Genomic DNA, 26,125 nt, shown 5'->3' with positions numbered 1-26,125 from the left:
CTTCCTGGTTCAGAGACAGCTACCTTCTCACTGTGTCCTCACATCGCAGAAGGGATGAAGGAGTTCTCTGGGGCCTCTTATTTCATGTTTTATTTTATTTTATTTTTTGGCCACATGGCATACAGGATCATAGCTCCCTGACTGGGGATTGAACCCACGCCCCCTGCAGTAGAAGTGTGGAATCTCAACCACTGGAACACCAGGCGAGTCCCTGGGGCCTCTTTTTAAAAAGGCACTAATCAGGCTTCCCTGGTGGCACAGTGGTTGAGAGTCCGCCTGCCGATGCAAGGGACACGGGTTCGTGCCCCGGTCTGGGAAGATCCCACGTGCCACGGAGCGGCTGGGCCCGTGAGCCATGGCCGCTGAGCCTGCGCGTCCGGAGACTGTGCTCTGCAACAGGAGATGCCACAGCAGCGAGAGGCCCGTGTACCACAAATAAATAAATAAATAAATAAAATTAAAAGGCGCTAATCTCATTCATGACGGGTCCACTCTCACGACCTAATCACCTCCCAGAAGCCCCACCTCCTAACACCATTGCATTGGGGATTAAGATTTCAACAGATGCGTTTGTGGGAACACACACAGTCTACAGAAGTCATTTTCACAGTGGACCACCAGGGCAAAGGGGCATAAACACCCTCCAGTTTCTGTTTCTCCTGACGCCTGGGAATTCATCTCTTCCTAGGTTCCTGTGTATATTTCTTTTCTTTTTTTATTGAAGTATAGTTTATTTACAATATTGTATTAGTTTCAGGTACATAGCAAAGTGATTCAGTTATATATCAATATATATGTATACATCTATATATTTTTTTCCCAATTCTTTTCCATTATAGTTTATTATAAGATATTGAATACAGTTCCCTGTGATACACATAAATCTTTTATTTTATATACAGTAGTGTGCATTCTGTAAATCCCATAATCCCAATTAATCCACTCCCTTCCCCTTTGGTAATCCTGTTTGTTTTGTTTTCTTCCCCCCCCACCCCCGTAAGTTTGCTTGCTACGTCTGTGAGTCTGTTTCTGTTTTGCATGTGAGTTCATTTGTACTAATTTTTAGATTCCACATATAAGTGATATCATATAATACGTATAACTTTCTCCAAAAAAATTATAACGTTATAAAAAAAGTATTAAAACAATATTTGTATTCATTATTTTTTTTCAAATTAACTGTAATTGTTTTCCCAAAGATATATATTTTTTCATACACACCCATCATACACTGTAACCAAAAAAAGCAGTGTACATGAAATAAGAGAAAATAAATTAAAAATCCTTACCATAGCATAGGTAAGGAGGCTCTAGGCTGGAGCACAGCTGAGTTTCCAGCAATATAAGGAGGCTCAAAAGTTTAAGAATGCCTGCTAGCAAGGACTCCAGCCAGGTGGTCGGTTGGTCTGTAAGTCAGTCTTGAGTACTTGAAACAGTTCTGTGTTGTTTTTTTTTTCCCTTAGCGTTTAGAATAGCCATCATTGTCCTTCAATAGGCAGAGCTATCACGTCCAGGAAAAATGAGGGAGGGAACCACAGAGGCAGCGTGAGATCCAAATACAGCATTCAAAGGTAACTGGTCCAGTGGTGCCTAGGGAAGGAGGAAGGGGATGGCACTCCCGGATTAGCCATCTGCCTTCGGGGGTGTGTACTAGCCGTTTTCTTCATGGATCTGCACCAAGGACTTGTAGGACTGCTGTGCTCTTGTCGGGCTGTATTGAGATCGGCTGGCTCCAAACTGCACTCGTGCTTTTCCCTTCACCAGTGTGGCACTGATCTGCATGATCACTGCCGCTGTTGAGTAGGCACTGCTCCAGCCCTGCTTGGTGAGCAGTTCCATGCAGATGGCACCTCCGCCCAGAACATACCCCCAGGAGAGGACTGGAAACAAAACCGTGACAAACGGCGCGTCAAAGGGAAAGTTATCTTTAAAAGAAAAATTAAGTAGGATGAAGTCAGCTCCTTTTTTTTCTTTGAGGATCTGGAGATAGTTGTGCAAGGCGCTGTCCTGGTCAACTTTGAGGAGTGTGACATTCCAGTCCTACAGACTGTCATTCACGAGTTCGACTGCGTAGTTTCCACCTCTGAAACTCTGTGATGGGTATATATCCCCGAGCTCCTTCATCAGCCGGTCAGTAGCCTGCACCAAGCCAGACACGGCACCGTTGAAGTAATCTTGCCTCAGATCCTTTTTAATTTTCTCTAGTATGGCCAAGTTTTCTTTTCCGATGCCGTCATATTTCTTGCCCTCAGCTGGCTCTTCTTCTTTCATTTCATAGTGATCAGCAGCCAAGTTAGGGTCATCGGACTCCACTGACCGGATGGGGGCACAGCAGGGTACGACTCTGTGACACTGCAGTGGATGCGGACGGGATCCCCAGGCAGCGACCCCCGTGAGGGGAGATGCAGTCCAGGCGCGGTCCCCTCACCCCGGCCCCTCCGGCCCCAGCGAGCAGGAACTCGCAGCTCAGCTCGTCCTGGCAGGCGCTGGCAAGGCGGAAGCGCTCGTGGTCGCGGTTAAGGATGCACTCGGGCCGGGCCCCCGCCCCGGACCCACCCCCAACCCCAGGCCGCCCCGGTGCCACTCCCCCTGCGGCTGCGGCTGCGGCTGCGGCTGCGGCTGCGGCTGCTGCATCCTCCGCTCCGCTCCCGGCGAGCCGGGAGTCTCCGGCCTCCGCCGCCACCACCCTCATTACTTTAATAGTAATACTATTTCTTGATTTATAAAAAAGAGGGAATGTAACTTCTGGGTAAGTTTCAAACTTTTTTTTTTTACCATAAGATTACTCTTTAACTCATCATACAATCTCTCAGTATTTCCATGCTTTTTCAACCACTAATAATCACATCAAAATTTAATGTTATGATCTTAAATTATTTTGCTCTCCTCTACCATCTAAAAACAGAACATCTCACTTACCATCACCATCAGATAATGAGTGGCTTCATATAGGCAGTTCAGGCCTCTACAATTTGATCATTTCAAGTATCCCTTTTTTTTTTTTTCTTTTAAGCTTCAATAACACAGTATAACAGAAAAGAAAGGGTATGGGGCTTTGGATTCTGACATACCTGACTCAAATCCCGCCTCCACCACCGACTTGCTATTTGATCTCGACCTTAACTTCTGAACCTAGTTTATCTTCATCTATAAGTGGAAGTAATACCAACTACTAACTGAATGGTTTTGAGGGTTAAATGAAATAAACTACTTTAAAGTACCAGATACAAAGTTCTCATATATTGTTAGATACATTTCCTGTTAGACATTTAAGATGAAAGTTTAAATTATAAATTTCTCTGCTTCCTTACACAGAGGGAAGATAAGGAGATGTTGTTTAACATTCCTTAATGAATCAATGGCATCTATGAAACACGAAAGAGCAGTATGTTAGGCTATGGCAGTGTTTGACCCTAGAGTAAGGATTCTAAAGGCTACCTCAAGTCTAACTTCAAAAGAAACCCAGAAAACTAAACTTTGAGTTCTTATCATTTTAAAGTCTTCTCCCATCCTCCTTTTGAGCCTACTCATTTCTTGCTACTAAATCTCAACTCCTTCGTCAAACTCTTCATCAGCATAGCAGAAATAACACAAGTTTTGGAAGTCAGACTTGTGTTCAAATCCTTTATCTTCCACTTTCTAGCTGAGTCACTTTGGGCAACTTACCTAACCTCTCTGAGCCTCAGTTCTTCTTTGCCTTCAAAAGGGAGTAACAAAGACTTCTATGCAAAGTATGGTGAGAATCAGAGATAATATATGTAAAGTGCCTACTGAAGTAAATACCTGATAAACTATAGCTATTATTAGTATCACCACTCTGCTCAAATTTGCTGTAGGTGAAGCTAGATAACCTATACTGCAAAATTTTGACATAAAATCCAACAAAAAGAAATCATTCAAAAATAATCTAAGGATGATGGCAATAACTAGGAAAAATAAAAAGATATAGTAAAAATATGTGCATAAAATATCAGTAACACATGTGATGATGGATTCATTTCCTTAATACCAAGCACTACTACAATTCAGTAACCCAAAGGATAAACCCAATAGAAAAATGGTAAATGGATACGAAAAGGCAGACAGAAAAATAACTTATAAACACATGAAAAGATGATCAATTTTATACAAAATTAAAATCAAAACATTTGTGAGGTACCATCCCCTTTCAGAGCAAGAAAAGTCAAAGGTTGATAAAACCTAGTATTGGCAAGGATAACAAGAAAGAGGTAAACACACACTGTTGCTAGAAGAATAAATTGGTCTAATGTCTTTAGGAGGAAACATGTCAAGATCCATAAACATTTATAATATGTATACCCTTGAGCCAGTACAGTAATTCACCTTTTAGGAATGTAACCTATAAAAATACCTAGATAGGGCATATTTATAAAGATATTCACTGGAGCACTGTTTGTTACAGGAAAAAAAATCACTTTGATTAAACAGTATCCATCTGTATGGTACTAGTCAACAAACTGTCATAATTTTACGCAATAGGAATATTTATGCAGTTGTTAAAAATGAGGTAAATCTATGTTATCTATATCACCTACATATATATAGATCTATATGCAAAAAATATACATTAAAATCTTTTGGAAGTTTATACAGGAAACTTGCTGGGTCTGGGAAGTAAACACTTCTCATACCCTCTATAGTTTTTTTTTTTTTTGGCCACGCCGCACAGCATGAGGGATCTTAGTTCCCTGACCAGGGATCAAACCTATGCCTCCTGCAGTGCAAGCGTGGAGTCTTAACCACTGGACCACCAGGGAAGTCCCTCTGTAGTTTGTTTTTTAAATCAGGTGCATATATTACTTTTATATGTGTGTTGGAGAAGGCTTACCCTATGTATAAAGAAAAAGTCAGCGCATTTATATGCTCCCAATGTTTGTTATTGACATTAGCAGAGCTCCCTAAAAAGGCTTTAGAAAGGGGCCTGTTATTATCTAACACATTTACATCTGCAAAACATGAGATATTAAAATTAATGCCCAAATAGACCACATCTATCAATTTGTGCTATGACATAAGAGCAATTCAATGTGCAAAGAGACCCAGCTCACCACTAGGTTGTGGAGTCCTAAACAAATCCTTCATCTCTAAACCTCAGTGTCTTCATATATAAAATTAAGACAGTACTTAGTATAAGGTGGACAACTCTAAAGTAGCACAAAAGTATTATAAATATTCAATTAATTATAATTCTTTGTCAGAATTCCAAAAAATAAATAAATATACCATCATTAATTCCTTTGGAATACACATTTACTTTTTAAAAAATAGTCATCATCTGAATTTTAGAATAAGCAATACACTATTATAAGAATCATGACAGACTATAATTATATTACAAATCTTTAAAATGTAACTTTTTAAGATTTAATTAGACACTCCAATTTTTCTGCTTTTACCAAACCAAGTCCCTCATTGCCCCAACATTATTCTATGAATAATTCAAATTACCTTTTCAAGGCTGAAAAAGTTAGTAGTGTTTCTAAGTGTGTTGAAGCCTGTAGATCCCTTTTTCTTACAGAGTGCTGCTGGATACTGGATAAAGAGAGGATATCGTAGTCTGAGAGCAAAGAATCAAGTTTTTCTGAAATAAAGGTAAAAAGGTTATTGACACCTAAACTTACTAATCAATTGTAATATCATTAAAATGAGAGTCAGACAACAAACTCTTCCTGATGTAATAATGCCCCAGCACGACCTACGAAATACTCTTACCAAACACACACACACACATACACACACACACACACACACACACACACACAAGTTTTTAAGACAAAAAGGGATTAGAGGTTGCCAAATTAAATAACAACTCAAGGAAGTAATCAGCCACACCCAAAATGTTCCATTCCTACAAAACAAATGACCCAATTTCTCCAGGAAACAAATGGCATGAGAAAGAAGGGAGGGGTGGAGACAGAAGGGACTTAAGACAGAAGGGACTTAAGCAAGCCAGTGTGTGAGCCGTTTCGGATCCTAGGTCAAGCAAACCAACTGTGGAAAGATATCTGTGACAATCAGGGAAATGTGAACATGAGTCCATGTTCATATTAGATACTAATAATTTTGATATCTCAGAGAGTATCACAGTATGCAGTGAACTAACTTCTAAATTCAAGGCATTTCTGGCTTGTATGTCTAGAATTTTTAAGATCAAGCCTGCCAACTTGACCTGCCAACTGCCCACTTGGGCTACATCAATCCCTTATCAGTTGATGTACAGTAACAAAGAGCAACAAATGTATTAATGGCCGGAGGAAACCAAACTGGGAAAGTAAATCTTTTACAGAAAAACCACATATTCCAAATTAGAGAGCAAAGAAGTGGTAATATCCCGATCATTGCTGCCCTCAACAAACACAGCAGAGTATCAATCCACCGGACAGCAGGAAGTATAAGTGGTAAGACCAAACCAATCCCTAGGAAAAGAAAAACATTAATTATTTTACCAGGCTGACTTGGAACCCAGGAAAAGCAAAGATGGACTACCCCAAAGATAGAACAAGCACAAACAAGTTTCTATTTGGTATAGAGCAAGAGTAAACACTATAGAGTATAAGCTACCCCCATAAGTCACTTTTTATCAACAGCAACTCAGCTGTCTCTCACAATCAGGAGGATTTCTGGAAGACAATTTTGGTGACTTAAGGCTCTGTAAAAACTGTCTAAAAATATTTGAGCTGATGCTTTCCTTTTCTCTCAACAAATATCACTGGAGAAGCAATGGTATTCAAAATCATTCCACTGGACTTAGAATGTCCTCAAAATCTAGCAGCAGGAGCTTAAAATACAAGTGTGTTGCTACTACAGTTAAATATGCTCACAAAACCATTTTTAAAAGAAAGAATCCACCCAATACTCTTCTCCGTCCTCTTCCCCTGAATATCCTCAATTGGCTCTTTCATCCGTTCATTCACTGCTGTGTGCCAGGCCCTGGGCTAAGTACTGAGATACAGCACTCAGCACAGCCAAGTCCTTGTCTAAAGCAGCACTCGTTTTAGTGGGAGAGACGGACAATGCACAAGAAGATCCACGTCAGTGCCGTGTGGTATGAAAACAGGACAGCAGAGAGGCAGGGGAAGGGCCAATTTATACGGAGCGGTCAAAGAAGGAAAAATGCCCCACTGTCACATAACCCTTGAGCGAACGTGAAGAGGCGCACGCTAGCATAGGGTTAAAGCGATCTAATCAAAGTCCATTCAAGGCTCTAATTCAAGATAAGGTAAAAGAGGAAGCAAATTCCACACTTGCTGGGTGCCGCCCATTCTCGGTCAACAAAAATTTCCTTTTAATTTTAATCCAGAGGAAAGCTGTCTCAGAAGGCGTCAATCTCTTTTATGCCGAGGGATGTGTATTGGTGATTTGGCCTTGCTAATTACAACGCTTTGAGGCATCAATGAAAAAAATTCAGCAATTTTTGAGTGTTTTGTTTCCCGCAAGACACCATCCTAGGTGTTCTATGTTATCTACACAAACATCTTGGGGTATTTTCCCCATTTTACAAATGAAGAAACAGACTCGGAGGGAATAATATCACAAAGCTAACGTAGCACAGTACTAGGATTTGAACTGGGGCCTGTCTGGCTGAAAACCCCAAGCTTTATTGATTTCAACTTTTGAAACTGCTTAAAAATAGCCTACCTCTCCCTGGACCTTCCGCTTCTTGGCCTCCTACTTTTTGACATGTCAATCAAACATGACCATGCCTCCCTCTGAATTCTGAAGTTTTTTGTTTACACCTTTCTTCTGGCAGTTTTTAGTTGTATTTGTCTTACCTCACAAATAGACTGTAAAATGGCCAAAAATGAGCTCTGTTTTAAAATCACGGTATTCTTACCTCACAACGCCTGGCACAGAACCTTGCACAAAACAGCACTCCTTTGCTCAAATTCTCAATATGCTGATACAGTCAGTCCTTTAGCTCTTCCACTTCCCTGATACAGGCTGGTACACAGACTCAGTTTCATTCAAGATCATCATCACTCCCACTGACTGAGAAACTTAACCTCAATTCTACAGTTTCACTGTCAACAATAGGGGCCAGCTGTTCTCAAAGAGTGGCCGCTACACCCAGTCACCGCCTGGGAACTTGCTTCCCTTCGCAGTCCTCCTCCGTCGCAACTTCCAGGTGCAGGGCCCAGCCACCTGCGTTTAACGTGCCTCCCAGGTGATATGCTGATGCACACCTACTCCAGTATGAGAACCGCTGAACTAGGCTAAACTAAGGAAATAAAGCAAAGAAAAACACCTTTAAGCACACAGATGTTCACTGTTCAGCCTTGTATTAGTTTTAAGAAAATTGGAAACGAAGTAAATTAATACCTGGCAAATAGAGGAGTTATAGTATTTCCAAATGACCAAAAAAAAAAAATTTGCAATCATTTAAAATGCTGTCAACAACAGGTTTTAAGAACATGAGGAAACACAATATTAAACAAACAAAGGTAGATTTTTAAAACTGTTCATACCGCATGACCTTAACTATGTATACAAACAGGGCTAGAAAAAAAAAAAAAGAGCAAGATAGTAACATCATCGGTTATCTTTAGCTATTTTTCTACAATAAGCACTTTTTTTTTTTTTTTTTTTTTTCCCCGGTACGCAGGCCTCTCACTGTTGTGGCCTCTCCGTTGCGGAGCACAGGCTCTAGATGCGCAGGCTCAGCGGCCACGGCTCACAGGCCCATCCGCTCCGCGGCACGTGGGATCCTCCCGGACCGGGGCACGAACCCGTATCCCCTGCATTGGCAGGCGGACTCTCGACCACTGCGCCACCAGGGAAGCCCCCCAATAAGCACTTTTTAAATGCAGCTTGCTAAAGCACTTTAAAATACTTAACTAATATGTTTGAATTGTAATTTACCCCTTTCAATAATGACAGGTCTCAAATTGGACGTCCGGGAGCCATTACAAACAGCATGGTAAACGCGCTCTCTTTGTCCAACACCCTGAGCTCCTGCTCTTGCAGGTAACCTCTCAGATGCTCAGTATTTCACTGCACTTTACTTCCAAAATTCCAATCATCGGTAATCCAATTTTCTATAGCTTTTTCAACAGAATTTATATTTCCCCCATCCATATCCAAAAATCTCAAAAATCTTAAGTACAAACCACTTAACTTCTTACAGTAGAGCTGATGACAGTCTATACTAGACAATGCTACAGAAACTACCTTCCGTATCAGTTCAGTGTATGCTCACATCCTCCTGTTGAGAAACGCCACGATGGCTGCCCAGCAATGCTCTACAACGAGAACACTTTCCTTGCTTCCTACAGGATGCTCCAGCGATCAGCCTCAACAACTGAGCTTTTCTCACTTCGGCTGCTACAAACACATATTAGAAAACAGACACTATTCAAAAGGTCAGACGAGAGTACTCTATTATTTAGGATCCCCTCCCCAAAGCTCTCTGCTCTTCTCTGCCACTGTTAGTTTCCCTCACTTGGCCTCCTCTGTCTGGTCCTCCTTAGGGACCCTACCCTTACTCACTGCTTTTTTAATCTCTTCCACCCCCACTCCCATCCCTCCTTTCTTGCCAACACATTCTGCACATACTTTTCCCCTTTCCACCAGACCCCATCTATTCATTTATTCAACAAAAAGTTATTGAAAACCTCCTACTTTCCAAGCACTAGGGATATTAATGGAGAGAAGGAGAGATACATTTCCAATATTGCGACTTTGGGGGAAAGAGCACCACACAAAAAATCATTATAAAGTATGTCACAAACCAAGGGAGAGGAAATGGGAAGAATTTATAGGACACAGCAGGAGCATGACCCCTGTCTGGCAAGCCAAGGATGCTTTCCCAGGGAAACAGCACTGAAGTTAAGACGGAAAGGATGAGGAAGCAGCCAAGAGAACGAAAAGAAAGGACAGGGTTCTAAGCAGAGGGCATACCTAGGCTGAGGTCCACAAGAAATACAGAACACAATACACTCAAAGAACTGAGAGCAAGTCAGTGAGGCTGGAGTGCAGGACGGCGCCGCGGACATGAAGAGGTGTGAGGCTGCAGAGGCGGGCGGAGGTCTGGTCGTGGAGGGTCGTGGAACTAAATTAAGGATTTTTTACTTTGGATAAGGGCAACAGCTATAAATTAGAAATTTCATCGTGACTGTGAAACCAAATGCCCCTAAAACCAAGTTCCCCTGCCAAGTTTATGATTAGCCTCTCTATCTGAAACTTTATTCTTTCTTGACCTGCCTCTGTTGCCCTCAGGATTGAAGAGTATCAAAGAAAAGGCGGGATTGAAACCAAGCAGGACGTTTCAGGGCCCTCCCAGATAAAAAAAAAAAAATCTTTCTTTTTTTTTTTTTAATTAATTAATTAATTAATTTTGGCTGCGTGGGGTCTTCGTTGCTGCGCGCGGGCTTTCTCTAGTTGCGGCGAGCCGGGGCTGCTCTTCGTTGCGGTGCGCGGGCTTCTCATTGCTGTCGCTTCTCTTGTTGCGGAGCCCGGACTCTAGGTGCGTGGGCTTCAGTAGTTGTGGCTCACGGGCTCTAGAGGGCAGGCTGAGTAGTTGTGGCGCACGGGCTTAGTTGCTCTGCAGCATGTGGGATCTTCCCGGACCAGGGCTCGAACCCGTGTCCCCGGCACTGGAAGGCAGATTCTTAACCACTGGTCCACCAGGGAAGTCCCTACAAAAGCCCTTCTGTCCCCCGTTTCTGGTTTGTAGAAAAGGCTTTAGTCTCTTAGACCTCCCCCGAGGTCCAAAGAGCAGATTCAAGCAATTACTAATTAGAGAAGTGATGGAAGGCTGAAACAAAGGGAAGACCGTCAAGAAACAAGAGAGAGTCCTAGTTCCTCCTCCGGGGATATACAGAACAATCTGACACAAATCTTTGAGTTGTTCTGCAGGAACTAAAGACACCCCCCCTCCTCCCAAGTGGAGGATAGTGACTACAAGCTGACCACAAGCACACAGAACCCAGACTGGTTGGAACCAGAAAGCTGATGATTAAGACTCATGAAAACCCCCGTTACTTCACCACCAACCAATCAGAAGAAAGTCATGCTCCCTGCAACCCTCACCCCAAATGTTGCCTTTAAAACACATGGCCAGCCAGGAAGATGGATCTGAGACAAGCCTACATCTCCCATCTTCTCCATCGGTGCCCTCCCAATCAATAAACCTTCTTCTGCTCCAAACTCGGACATTTCCATCTGTTGGGCCTCACTGTGCGTCAGGCACGTGAGCTTGGGTTCAACAACTGCAGTGCGCAGAACGGGCTAGAGGAGGACAAAACTGGAGTCTGGGAAATCAGCCAGTAAGGTGCTGAGCAATCCAGGTGGAGATCACTAAAAGACCCCCAGGTTTCTGGCTTGGATACCTGGGTAGACAGTGGCACCACACTCACTGAGATTTAAAAAAATACACAACTAAGAGGAGGTTTGGGGGAGGGATTTGTTGAAGAGAAAAATCATAAGCCCACTTTTGCTAAAGCCCACGATACCAAACCTAGGTTTAATACCTAACTGTAGTTTTGACCTTCACCAGAAAAGTAATCTCAACCAACAAGTTTGGAATTGTCTACTAATGAGGTAATCTGTCGTAGGGGCCCCCTCCACCCCCCAGAGGAAGAAGAGGTTATCCATATGATAAAATCCTTGCCAGTTCCCTTCCCCCAAAAAAGATGATGTCTGGGCCTAAAAACAATCCTTTTCTTTTCTTTCACTAACAGATCCCTTGCCCCACCCTTATTCCTATAAAAACCTTCCATTTGATACAAACCCTCAGAGGGCCCTTCTAGTTGCTAGAAGGGATGCTGCCCAATTCATAAATCGCCTAATAAAGCCAATTAGATCTTCAGATTTACTCGGTTGAATTTTGGTTTTTTAGCAGGTTGATATAAGGGGACAAGTGGATGCTGAAAGATTCTGAAGTTCTACACTGTATCTTGTTCCTTTATATACAGTTTGCAATTATTCATTTACATAGAACTTTTTTGCACTAAGTCATCATATATTTGCAGTTATGTCACTGCTAAATCACAATGATTTTAAGCAGGGAAAGAGTAAATCTGTTATTCTATGATTTTCAAAATCAAGATCAGTGGTTAAAAAGCAGCTGATACTTCATTCCTTTTTTTACGTTCTCAAAGAATAAACAGAGGGCTTCCCTGGTGGCGCAATGGTTAAGAATCCACCTGCCGATGCAGGGGACACGGGTTCACGCCCTGGTCCGGGAAGATCCCACATGCCGTGGAGCAACTAAGCCTGTGTACCACAACTACTGAGCGTGTGAGCCACAACTACTGAAACCCACACGCCTAGAGCCTGTGCTCCGCTACAAGAGAAGCCACCACAATGAGAAGCCCGCACACCACAACGAAGAGTAGCCCCCACTTGCTGCAGCGAGAGAAAGCCCGTGCAGCAACGAAGACCCAACACAGCCAAAAATAAATAAATAAATAAAATAAAGTTCCCTTTAAAAAAAATAATAATAAAGAGGAAGCTGGACCTTCACGCCTGCAACAAACCGGCTTTCTGGATACAGATATGGAGTGGCCTATAGATTTGATAAACCTTCTTACTCTACCCTTCTCTCATACCTAAACTGTTCTGTCTCCAGGATATGCTTGTATGACCACTGACTTTTGGTACAATGACACAAAATATACCCTTACTTCATTCATCAAGCCAAGGCAGGTTTTTAAGATAAAACTGATTTTTAAATAATGAGGTGTTAGAAGAGTCTGGGAACACTTGTGAACTTTTTACTTAATTTCTCTTTTTTTTTTGCAATAAATTGCATCTTCCTGGAATTCAACTTGCAATTGTCATGCAGACTCCCTGTAGCACTCTGCTCACTCTCCACGGCTCTGCTGCGCAGAGTATGAAGAGCTCCCCCAAAAAGACAGTGTCGTGTGCCCACTTCTGGTGTCAGAAGTGGAAAAGATAAAGCCAGGGCTGCTGTCAACTGTTTATTCTGCTTGTGCAGAAGACACATGAGACTTGACTGCTCTTCAATACTCCCCAAAATATGCAGCACAAGGGAGAGGCCTGGTCGGGTCACTCTGCAACAAGCCTAGGCATGGGTGAGTCCCTCCTTGGGACTAAGGGATAAGAAAAGAACAGTGCTGTTTGCTAGGCAGTGGACCCCAGAACCTGGGAACTAAAAACCTAATTTTATGGATTTATACCAGTTAGGGAAGCTGGAGGGCGAGCTGCCTCAAATAATTCCTTATCATGAGCCCTCCACGTGGGCTGGGACTAAACCCCCTGGGCCAAGACTCTCCAGCAAGACCAGTCACATGGAAACCCTGAGCCAAAAATCAAAGTGAGCACAGCCCAAGGGAACCTCCAAAGAACCTGGACTGATCCATAAGGCTCTGTAGCTGAAATGGAAGCAAATTCAGGTTAAGCAATGAGATTACTTCCACAATTTCCAGCGCTGCTGCCTTTTCCTAGATTAAACCTTGTCTCCTATACACATTTTTCTAATCAAAGAGGTAAGTAATTTTGGACATATGTTTGAGGTACCTGTGAACACTGAGGTGGATACATGAGAGTGGAGCTTCAGAGAACAAGTCTAGGTCAGAGACACATATTTGGTAGTTACCCAAACAGTCAAATGGTAAGTGAAACCAGGGCAACAGATGAGACTTGTCAAAGCCTACAACTCTTATTAAAAGAGAGTAAAAAAGAAAAGGAGGTATGTGTGGAGGGAGATACCCATCTCCTTGGTTCATTTTAGGACTAAGTTAAGGAATATGTGAAAAAGCACTTCATTTCACCTCCCAACCTCTGTGAAGCCTCTTCCTGTCCCTCCTTCCCTACCCATCTTTTTCTGACTTTCCTCAAAGTATACTTCCAACTGAAAACACTCACCATCTCTCACAAATACAAAATGGTGAAGGATCTAAAATTCAACCACACTTGGTCTTGAAGGACACCTACACTTAATGTTCTGGAAAACCCCACAAAGGCCAAATGGAATTCTCCAGTTTCCCCACCATGGCGTTCTGCTTAACTCTTCTCTTTGTTCTACTCTAGAAATACAGTTTCTCTCTCTGACTAGTACAAAGGAGAACTGCATTAAATTTCTCTTGAAGCAGATGGGGTGGGTGTTTTAGTTTCAAAAGAATCCAGCCTGTAAGCAAAATTAACACCAAAAGACGAAGTCAGATGTCAAAACATAGAACAAAATGTTGCCCTCAAGAATGAGAAATGAGCGCTGCAATGTGGAGAATCCCCATGCCAATTACCTAAAGGTACATTTCAAATATATGTTTCAGACACAAATTTTCATCCCTCATCTGTGACCTATATATTTTTTTCCTTCCACCCACTATATTCTCTTATTAAAAGTAACACAGAGAAAACTCTTTTGAAATCACAGTGACACTTATATACCCCCAGCTGTAACTTCAACAAGATATCATTATGACTGAGCTCAAATGACTTGTAAATTTCCTAAATTATGCAATTCATGACAGTTCAATTGAAATCATTTTGGGTGACCTGTGGAGTCCTCCAAAAGCCAGATTTTATTATACATTTTTATTCTTCAGAAAATGTTGTCAAACCCCTAATCAATATTTAGAACTGCAGTTATGGGGTTATGGCAACATTTATAGGATAAGAAGGCTATTAAACAATAAACCATGCTCTTTAACTATGAAATCATTCATTGGCTTCGACCAATTCAATCTAACTGGGAGGGTAGAGTTAAGCAACAAGCTACATCCAAAGCTATCAAACAAACACACAAAAAAGTCATTCTTCAAAAGAAAAAATACTCTCAAGCCATATATTTATCACTAACTGAATGAACCTGACAAGTCACTACACCTTTCAGAGACTCATCTTACCTGCCACTTTATTTAAAAAACTAGACACGATCTCCAAGGTTCATTTCAATTCTAACAATCTCTAAGTGCCTCTATCACGACTGTCCTTATTCTCTCTCTTCAGCTACTTAACCTTACAGCCTGGGCTCAATTATCATCACCTCCTTCAGGGAGCCTTCACTAACCTTCCCTGGATAGGTTCAGTGTCCCCTGATGAAAATAATACCCACCATAATGTCTTCTCTCACTCTCCTTCCTATTGTTCTAGAATTGTCTGTTTAGATGTCTCTATTCTACTACACCAAAAGCTGTTTGAAGATGAATATAGTCTGATCTTCATATTTCCAATGCCACACATAAAACTTGCAAACAGTATGTGTTCTTCAAACATGCAGTTAATAAATGGTAAGTCTATGCATTTTTCTGGCACCAGTGGTCTGCACTTTGCAAATGAAAACACACGGTCAAAGGAAAAAAAAAAAAAAAAACCCTTACGATTTGTGAATGCTGAGAATTGACCTAGAAAATAAGGTTTTCTTCTATACTATGTGCATTCCTAGGATTCGTTCTACTTATTTCTCCACTTGTGAACAAGAGAATGATAACAAAAGTGAAACAGTTGTGTTAGAGTGGTAAAAATATAACTTTAATATTTCAAAATGCACGTTTATTCCTTTCATTAACGTTTATCCTTACTAAGTGGACCCTTACCCTACTCCTCCATCCTCACCACCCCTAGCTCACCATTTTCCTTCAATTTGTATTAACTTATCACAACTCAGCACTTCCTACCAGGTTCTCCCTGGCCTTTCATTAAACTAATCACCTGCAATCCACTGCAATTTGAGATAACCACAAGCAGTTGTTCAGGTGAGAACACAACACCTTTAATACCCTCCGCCAATTACAATTTTTGTCCATTAAAGAAGGAAAAAGAATTCCCAGGTAAACTAATGCAAAGTTTTTATTGGTCATAAAGAAAATCTACACAGTGTCTCAATCTGCACGATACTATACTATATGGATTCATGGTGAGATTTGGGGGCCAAAGCAACCATGAAAAATGAGGCTACAACTTCTCACACTGGGAAAATATACTGTTTCATACTTTGCTACTTATTAATCAAGCTCTCTTACATGCTAACTTTTAACAGATAAAGGACCCTAACAGGGGTCACTATACGTTTACACAAACTAACTCCCACCAAATTTCACATCTCACAATGTTAGTCCATCCTTCAAATCCAAGCTCTTTAGAAAATCCACATGACCCTCTACTTTCTCGCCTCAAAACTGACCAAACTGGTCGTCCCTGATAATTTTTGTTTCAAATGGCAAGGAAGGCATTCACAGTAGCGGCATTACGAGCTGGCCCGGCAAGTTTAAGAACCTTCCATAAGCTACAATTTAAATAACTAACACGCTTAAGATGTTCGCAAAAAGCAACTCCAAGACGAGTTCCCCAGGCACCGCCTTCCAACCAGATTACTGCCTAAGTACCTCCTACAGAAGAAAACCTAGTTCGCTTCCTTGGAGAGCCAGGAAGAGCCGTGCAGCCTTGGGCCTTCCTATCCTCCTCCAGAACCCTGCCTTTGGTAAGGACACAATACAGATTTGCTCCCGAGAAGGGCAGGGACCTGGACCACATCTCCCTCTCCGAACACGAGCCACCACCACCCCGCCTCACCTCTGTCCGGAACACACACCCAAACACGAACTCAGCGGGCAGAGCCCTCCCAGGCCCTCAGTCACTCCCGGAGGCTCCTTCCAGGATCCCTGCCCATCCCGAGACAAGCCCATCTCCATTCTTTCTTGAACTCTGAGAGCCACACCCCCTTGCTACGCTGCAAACTTAGGGACGCGCCACCGTCGTCCAATACCCCGCCCCCAAACACCTGATAGATCCTGCTCCCCTGCTCTTCCCCGAAAGCTGCGCGCTCCAGGCACCCGGTGCCGGCCGAAGCCAGATCCGCAGGGTCTTTACCGAGTCGCTGGGGGGAGCCGAAGCCCGACTCGTCCGGCGGTCGCGGCGACAGCACGAAAGGAACCAAGGTGCTCAGGAAGAGGACACACTGCCTCATGTTCCCGGCCCGGCCAGCGGCTCCACCTCTCTGGGCAGCCTTCGCCTGACGGGGGCTCAGGACGCTGCTCACATAGAGAGAGGAGGGTATCCGCACGGCCCGCCGCCTGCAGCCTCTTACTCTTACCGCGCCGCCTACCGGAAAACTCTAGAGCCGGGCTCCAGGTTCCCGGAAGCGCAGGCAGCGCTCGGACAGGCTGGCTCAGCCTGCTTCCGGCCGCCTCCAACCCCCGCACCGCCCACAGCCGGACGCCGCGCGGCATGCCGGGAGGCCCTCGCTACCGCCGGCCCCGCGCAGGCGCGCCGCCATTTTGCCGCCCCTCCGGCCGCCCCTTTGCGTCCCGCCGTGGCTCGGCCGGTGCCACCTCTGACGCGGCCCGCGACGTCCTGACTCGACCCACCCGGGCCACACCTCTGTCCTTGGGTGACCGCCGCGAGGGAGGCGGGAGCTCGCGAGTAGGGCTTCAGAGGCGCGCCCGGCCACCTCCCTCGCCTCGGTCCGACCCACGTCTGGATAGGATCCCTGTTACCCTTTTTACTACCTAGCTGTGGAAACCACTGTGGGGTCTAGAGTGGACGAGGAGGAGCGCCGGGCCGGGTGGGCTCGGGGTGATGACCCAGCAGAGAAGTGCCTGGGAAAGACAGTTTGTGTTTTGTTTTGCAATCCTTTGCATAATTTTAGCTCTAGTGTTTATGGTACTGAATAAAACATTCTAATAACGTTGGACGTGAATCGCTATTTTGGTTCAACTACAGTTTATGCAAGTATGACAGAACACATTTTCCGCTTAAGAGTGAGTGGGTGGGACAGCCTTGTCTCCATTATGAAATCGAAAATTCTTAGGAATAAAATATTAGTCCTGTCTGGTCAAGTTTTACGGCCACTCCTAATAAAATACTCAAAACTATGGTTAGAATTTAGGTTCACTGTGGCATGCCTCAGTAAAACCTCAGCATCTTTTCCCAACAGTTATTATCCAGAGTTACTGGTTTTGTGCATTTGGGGCTTAACTGAACCTGTTGTGTTCATCTGAGGTATAAAATGCCTTCATTAAACATACATTGATGGCATACCTAATCAAAAAGTAAGCAGAGGTTCACCTCTGCAAATTGTACATAATTTTTAAAAGATGTACCCCATAAAACGTGACAGCTGTGGACAATTTATTTTTGTACAGTGAGAATATCATCTTACTTTCTGAGCGCCCAGACACGATGCTCTCCAGCTTACACCTTCAGTAGATCCTAGATTATGCTCTTTCTGTGCTCCACCCACAGCTCCTCTACAGTACCTTGCTCACAGACGGCCCTTCACTATCTGTTTAATAAAGGCCATTTTTAAAAAGTAAAGTTCCTGATTCATTTGCTTATTCATATCCAGAAGTCCTAGATTTTCAAGACAGTCAAGGTTTCAAGTAATTTTTCCCATTCACAAATCAGGACCCAAATAATGATTTCCAGTTTGAGGTTTATCTTTCATTTATAAATTGTCCATGCCTTTAAGATATAAGAGCACCACGTGGGGGAGATAAAGAGCCAGAGGAACATAATAAGAGGGACACTTTGGATAGAACTAGTAGTCTGTGAGCCAGCCAGCTGTCTTCAAACTTGTATACTCTTATCCCCAAAAGAATTTTAAAAAAATATGTACTCCCTATATACATTTAACATTTTTCATCATAAATGTAAGTAACTGCAAAGGATGAAATTTCCAGCATACTGTAAACACTGACATTTATTTATTTTTAATTTTACTTATTCATTTTTGGCTGCATTGGGTCTTCATTGCTGCCTGCGGACTCTCTCTAGTTGTGGCGAGCGGGGGCTACTCTTAATTGCGGTGCGCGGGCTTCTCATTGCGGTGGCTTCTCTTGTTGTGGAGCACGGGCTCTAGGCACACGGACTTCAGTAGTTGTGGCACGCAGGCTCAGTAGTTGTGGCTCGCAGGCTCCAGAGCGCAGGCTCAGCAGTCGTGGCGCACGGGCTTGGCTGCTCCGCGGCGTGTGGGATCTTCCCGGACCAGGGCTCGAACCCGTGTCCCCTACGTTGGCAGAGGGATTCTTAACCACTGCACCACCAAGGAAGTCCCAACACTGGCATTCAAAATTAAAACTCTTAGGTTTAAATCTACCCAATGGAATATAAATACCTGACAGATTTGAAAGCCACTGTGGTAGCCAGCCTCCCCGATGGCCCCCAATGATCCCTGCTTCCTGATATTCACTCCCTTGTAGAGTCCGTCCCCTTCCACACTGGTCCAAAGATGGTCTCTGTGGCCAATAGCGCAAAGAGGAAGTGATGGTATTTCACTTCCAAGGTTAGGTTGTAAGAGACTGTCTTCCATCTCAGGTGTTCTCTTACTCGCTTGCTCTCTCTTGGATCACTCACTAGGCAAAGCCAGCTTCTGAGTCATGAGAACATTCAAGAAGACCCTGGAGTGGTTCATAGGAAGAGAGGTCACCAGCCCACAGCCAGCAAGTAACTGAGACCTGCCAAAGACTATATGGCTGAGCTTGGAAGTGAATCCTCCAGCCCTAGGCAACCTTTAAGACAAATGCAGCCCCCCAACCCAACAGCTTGACTGCAACCTCAGGAGAGACCCTGAGACAGAACTGCCCACCCAAGTCCTTCCCTGATTTTTGACCATCAGAAACTGGGAGATAATAAATACTGGTTATTTCAAGCTCCTAAATTAAGGGTAATTTGTTACACAGCCACTATTGTGTCTGAAAAACACATGAACAAGTTAACTGGATCCTGGGTTCCTCTCCTTAACAACAGAAGTGGTTCTTTTAATTTAGGATTTAATAAAGATAAGTAAAAGACTACTTGAGATTTGCTGATCCCAGGCTATAGAATGAATTACTTACAGTTTACTTACTGCAAGTGAATGTAAGAGTAAAATATTTACAATCATTGAACACCTGTTGCCACCTATGGTTCTGGAATTAACTAGCAGATCCACATAAGCATTGGTAAGACCTTTCATCTAAATGATCAGAGACATGGCTGTCTAGTTCTAGCTGAGTTTGGGGGCTTTTTCTTCTGTCATCCACGCTCTGTTTCTCTTATTAGCCACTATTTGTCCTATACCAATCCCACCAGTCCTTATAGATGTATAGATTCTTCATCACTCTATTTCTAAAATGCTAATTATTGCTACATCTGTATCCTTTTTTGCCAGTAAACAAACCTTTGTGAAGTTAGCACTTCCAAAAGTATGAGTCGGAACTTCCCTGGTGGTCCAGTGGTTAAGACTTCCAACGCAGGGGGTGCGGGTTCGATCTCTGGTTGGGGGGCTGAGATCCCACATGCCTTGCGGCCAAAAAAACCAAAACGTAAAACAGAAGAAGCAATATTGTAACAAATTCGATAAAAAACTTAAAAAGTATGAGTCAATCCACAAATCTCCATTAGACGGTAGACCGCTCTTACTGGAATATGACTATATACAAAGTCATGTATCAAGAACTCTAGTTTCCAGGATTTTAGTTCAGAAATTTTAATGTATTTCAGATCCTTTTAGAAAGAAAAATGAAAAATACATCACACACGGAGCAGAGCAGAATATTTGAGGATCCTCATCTGATAAACAGATGATTCTTTGGGAATCATTGGGAATTTGGGGGAATTCTTTGGGAATTTTTTAAGAGGCAAAAGAATAACCAGCCCTCTTGAAAATGGAATAGTATTTCCCCTCAAGTTCAAAAGAGAAGGAAACCAGCCATTTCATTCAAAATGTTATTTCAGGAAGGTTCATTTCTAAAATTTTAGTAACAATTTCTCTCTCTCTCTCTCTCACATACACACACATTTTTTTATGTCTCTTTCTTATCGGGCATCTTTGTCTTTATCACAGAATTATCAATATTTGCAGCGGCTAATCTGTCTGTTGTGTAGAGGTAGCACATCTCCTATGTATTGTACGCCATACAGAACATGGAGCTGTGTCCTTTTCCTTCTTAAATCCCTTTCTGTCTCCCTAGAGATCTCAGAGTAATTGAACCACAGGAATAACGGAACACAGAGAATAGATTGGATAAAGAGAAAAAAATGGAAACTTGTGCCGGTTTGAAATTACCTCAGGTCTGAAATGGCCAAAAGTCATTACTCTTGGGTTGACAGGCCCCAGAGAGGAAGCAATCGCCAATTACTCTCCAGTTCTGCAGTGGCCAGAGGCCTTAATTGAAAACCTGTTCTATTTTGTCCTGTTTAGAAAAACAGAACTCAGTTGTTGAATGTTTAAAATCTGGTAATTCTACTAGCATTTTAAGAATAATACCTCCAAAGTGAATGAAATCAGAATCTCAAAGAGATAACTGCACTGCCCTGTTCACTGCAGTGTTAGTCACAGCAGCCAAGATGTGGAAACAACCGGAAGTGTCCACTGGCAGATAAATGGATAGAGAAGATGTGGTGTGTACGTACAATGGGAGATTACTCAGCCGTAAAAAGGAAGGACATCTTGCCATTTGCAACAAAATGGATGAACCTGAAGGACATTAGGCTAAATAAGTCAGACACAAAAAGGTAAATACAGTATGATCTCACTTACATGTAGAATCTTATAAAGGTTAAACTCAAAGAAGCAGAGAGTAGAACAGTGTTTGACAGAATCGGGGCGTGGGAGGGGTGGGAATATGGAGGTATCAGTCAAAGGTACAAACTCTCAGTTATAAAATGTGCGGATCTAATGTACGCTATGGTGACTATAGTTAAGAACACTGTTTTGTATAACTGAACGTTGCTCAGACAGTATTTCTTTTTTCTTAAATTTATTTATTTATTTATTTATTTATTTATTTATTTATTATTTATTTATTTTATTTTGGTTGTGTTGGGTCTTCACTGCTGTGCTCGGGCTTCTCATTGCAGGGGCTTCTTGTTGTGGAGCGTGGGCTCTAGGCACGCGGGCTTCATTAGTTGTGGCTCGTGGGCTCTAGAGCGCAGGCTCAGTAGTTGTGGCGCACGGGCTTAGCTGCTCCGCGGCATGTAGGATCTTCCCAGACTAAGGCTCGAACCCATGTCCCCTGCACTGGCAGGTGGATTCCTAACCACTGTGCCACCAGGGAAGTCCCAGACAGTATTTCTTAAGTGTTCTCACCACACACAAAAAAATGGTAACTATGGATGTGTTAACTAGCTTGATTGTGATAATCATCTCGCAGTGAATAGGTATATAACATCAACACATTGTATACCTTAAACATACACAATTAAATATATATATATATATATATATATATATACATACACATTTTTTTTGTCAATTATACCTCAATAAGGCTGGAAATAAAGTAATACCAAAGAGACCCACATCATACCTTTGATCTCAAAGGACTTATATCCTAAAAGATGAAAGGTACACAGAAACACAAAAATACATACAATGTGTATTGGCCTTAAAAAAAAACTGGTGTCATGAATTTTTTCCTATTAATTTTTTAAAATAAAATTTTCATTTTGGAAGAATTTTAGATGTACAGGAAAGTAGCAAGATAGTACAGAGTTCCCATATACTCCCAGCTTCCCCTAATGTTAATATCTTACATAATCAAGGTATGTTTGTCAAAACTAGAAAAATAACATCAGATTTCACAATGTTTTAAATGTGCCTTTTTGTAGTCTTCAAAAAATTGTGACAAAATACACGTAACATAAAATTTATCGTTAGTGACATTCAGTACATTCACAGTGTTGTACAATCATCACCACTGTCTAGTTCCAGAAGGTTTTAATCACCCCAAAAGGAAACCCCAATACACATTAAGCAGTCATTCTCCACTACCCCCTTTTCCTGGCCCTTGATGACCACTAATAGGACTGCACAGTTTCAGTTCCAGGAGTCAACCCAGGATACCCTATTGCATTTAGTCACGTTGCCTTTTTACGCTTTAGGACATATAAAACTATTCCTCAATATTTTACTCTGTAGAGAAGGACCAGTTAATATGCTTAACTGGTGTTGAAGGAAACTATCCAGCTCAGTCCCTCACTTCTCTCTCCTCTGTACTAGTCTAACAGCCTCTGAAGTGACTTTCTTGCTTCTGGTTTTCTCTCCACCAACATCTCTTCTTGCCTCGGATAACACTGGCTAAATGTCTCTTCCTCATGGCATGTTTCTGCTTCTTTTATAGTCTATCCTCCGTTTTGTCCCACATTGTTGTCTACGATGCTATCTTGTTTTCCTCCACAAGAGCATAAGTTCCTGAGGCAAGGGCCACGCTACCTTCCACAGCAAGTAACACAGTCCTGTGCAGAAGGCTATTCTCATTCACCAACCAAATTAGACAATTTAATGCTTGTCATGGGTGGAACTGTGTCCCATAAAAAAGATACGTTCAAGTCCTAACCCCCTGTATTTATGAATGTGATCGAATTAGGAAATAAAGTCTTTGTAGATATAATCAAGCTAAGGTGAGGTCCTACTGGATCAGGGTGGGCCCTAAATCCAACGACCAGTGTCCTTACGAGGAGAAATGACGCAGATACACACGTAGGGAGAACACCATGTGATGACATGGGCAGAAGTTGGAGTGGTGCAGCCACAAGCCAAGGAAAGCCAACGGTTTCTCTTGACCACCAGAAGCCAAGAAGAAGCAAGGGATTATTCCCGAGAGCCTTCAGAGGGAGAAAGGCTCTGCTGACACCTTGATTTCAGACTTCTAGCCTACAGATCTGTGAGAGAATAAATTTCTCTTGTTTGGGGAATTCCCTGGCGGTCCGGTGGTTAGGACTCACACTTCCACTGCAGGGGGCCTGGGTTTGATTCCCTGGTTGGGGAACTAACCTCGAAAGCCCCACGGTGCAGCAATAAATAAATAAATAAATAAATAAATATATTAAAATTCTCTTGTTTTAAGCCACCTAGTTTGTGATCATTTGTTATAGCAGCCCTAAGAAACTAATACATGCTCATGGAACACACCCTGAGATTTCCTCCCCTTCTACCTTTTCTTCTGAAATTCTTCTTGCCCAGAACATATTACTAGCTATCAAAAACCTACCTATCCTTCAGTGGCCACCTTAAGAGACTCTGTGGGTTCCAGGTCTCCTTCACAATTTTTTAGTAGTTGTCGCCTGTTGAAGATCCCATGGTAACTGATAAAGAGTAGGCAGAGACCTGTTAACCAATAGACTTTTAGGAGACTTTTTTTTTTTTTTTTTTTACTGGACACAAAGCATGTCCTAAGCCCTGAGAATGAGGCCACCCCCTAATGCAAGCCCAACACAGAGAAGCTTCTGTGTAGATTTGATAAGTTTCAACATCATAGTCAATATTACCCCAGGTTCCGCCAAGTACCGTGTCATTTCCAGCCATGGCAGCCCTCCTCAGAGAGGGGACCGAAGGACTAGTGTCATCTGGTTCAGGACCCAGGCCTCATCTTTTGTTATTCCATAACTTATACTTTCACCACTCAATCCTGCTTTGTTCTTTGAGGATTTCATTATGGCTTCGAGGCTAAGGGCATGCACTTTGGAGCCAAACAGCCTGGATGGGAACAATCTACCATCTGTTTGACACATCACTGAAACTCTCGTAGCCTTACGTTTAAAATAGGGAATGAAAAGTACCTACCTCATAGGGTTAAATGAGAGAGGCTGGTCTCTATCTGGTAGAGATGTAGGGAAATAACTGTAGCATTTTAAAGCAATTTGTTGGGGCAACTGAATGATGAAAGAAAAAAACAGAAAAGCTATACATTATGCATACATTTGGTCTTTCAAAGCCAGTCTGCCAGAGGGTCGCCAGCAGGAAAGAGAATAAATTTACATTTTATTTTACTCCTCCCCGCCTAATTCTAACTTTTAATATTAAAGCTCTCATGAGTTAATCATTCTTCTTCAGCTGTTCCCATTCTCTTCAAGAATTCTTGAGGCCGGGTCATGGTAGGTATGGACTCAAGCTCCTCCCTCCTCAAGCTCTTTATTTCTGTTCTTAGTTGGGGGAAAGCTCTTCTCATCCTGGGCTGATGCACTGTTTGGAGAAAACTTGCTATAGGGCGTGGGGACTGACTCCATTCAAGGAATTGTATTTCGTGAATCTGTCCCCAGAAGATAAAATAACTGGCTAATAGCCTTGAATGATTCACTCTTTGCTTTTTGGCAAATTCTAGTTTATTCTTGCTTGAGGGTGAACAATAAAATCCACACGTCAACTCCCACATTTTTGACCTAACCCAGCAGTTTAACCTCGTTTACTTGCCAAAGCTACTATCAAGTAGCCGTGTGCCTGGCTTCCTTTCCCTCTCTCCTCTCCCCCTGTCCTGCCCACTGGCAGAGAGCTTCTTGTGAATTATAAGATGATCAAGAGATCAGACAGCAGGAGATTGAAAGAGAAGAAGCAAAGCCATGGGTAGACAGGCCCTGAAAGAAAAGTGTTAGGATCTTAGTGGAGTGCTTTTCATGCCTTTGAAATTGTTAATTTTCCAGAGGGATGTTGGCTTGGAGCCAGAAGGGGTTGGTGCTCAATGAAAATTTATGACACAAGTAAGCAAAATTTAGGCTTAGAGAGTCCTAGCTGATTAGGAATGAGCTCGTCCTTCTATAAAAGCATATTGTTGGGCTTCCCTGGTGGCGCAGTGGTTGAGAATCCGCCTGCCGATGCAGGGGTCACGGGTTCGTGCCCTGGTCCGGGAAGATCCCACATGCCGCGGAGCGGCTGGGCCCGTGAGCCATGGCCGCTGAGCCTGCGCGTCCGGAGCCTGTGCTCCGCAACGGGAGAGGCCACAGCAGTGAGAGGCCCGCATACAGAAAAAAAAAAAAAAAAAAAAAAAAAAAAAAAAAAAAGCATATTGTTTACCCACATTGTGGCTTAGGAAAAGGAGGTACCATCAGTTGTGGGGTGTCTGCAGACTCCTTAAGGGGACAGCACTCACTTACGTTGTAGTTGATGCGCATGGAGCGCTCAGAGCTGGGCAGTGGGTGGTCTCCCAGCTGACCATGACATCCCTGCAGGGAGCTAAGAGGTCAGGGTCTAGGATCCCAATCAATGAGATCTACTTATAAAAAATCCTAGAATCTATACAACGGAAAGAAGCACTCTTGCTTCCACACTGTTCAGATTATGCATGAAAATCAGGGAGAACTCCCTGTCCAGTGCTGCCTCTCTCCAGAGCAGAGGTTCCCTAATTCTGATCTGTGTGGCCACTGTGCAGTCCTGTGCTCTGCTTCTGATGGACCAGTCACACTGAAGATCCTGAATGTAAGAGTTGCCTGCAGGGACATTAACATT

General features: G+C 42.9%; 1 protein-coding gene and 1 pseudogene across 3 annotated transcripts in view; both read right to left on the bottom strand.

Annotated features, from left to right (window-relative positions):
- ADAM17 (ADAM metallopeptidase domain 17) overlaps nucleotides 1–17,132 on the bottom strand; it is a 53,472-nt gene extending 36,340 nt beyond the window's left edge. Inside the window, exons 1-2 of one of the 3 annotated variants that reach the window (XM_067008174.1) lie at nucleotides 16,706–17,132; nucleotides 5,470–5,602 (exon numbers count right to left, since the gene is read on the bottom strand). Coding sequence is in view for 1 of the 3 variants with exons in the window: in XM_059078371.2 (XP_058934354.1) it covers nucleotides 5,470–5,602; nucleotides 16,795–16,891 (230 nt within the window). In the remaining 2 variants the exon portion in view is untranslated. The remainder of the gene's footprint in view (nucleotides 1–5,469; nucleotides 5,603–16,705) is intronic. The other 2 variants (XM_059078371.2, XM_067008175.1) reach the window with 2 other exon arrangements.
- LOC131765729 (ubiquitin-conjugating enzyme E2 Q1 pseudogene) lies at nucleotides 1,545–2,692 on the bottom strand (annotated as a pseudogene).
- Nucleotides 17,133–26,125: the final 8,993 nt, after the last annotated feature.

The sequence above is a fragment of the Kogia breviceps genome, chromosome 11 (assembly GCF_026419965.1).
Source record: "Kogia breviceps isolate mKogBre1 chromosome 11, mKogBre1 haplotype 1, whole genome shotgun sequence".
In the NCBI taxonomy this organism is placed as follows: domain Eukaryota; kingdom Metazoa; phylum Chordata; class Mammalia; order Artiodactyla; family Physeteridae; genus Kogia; species Kogia breviceps.
Note: the sequence above shows the minus strand (reverse complement) of the source record. Positions and strands in the feature narration are given on the sequence as shown.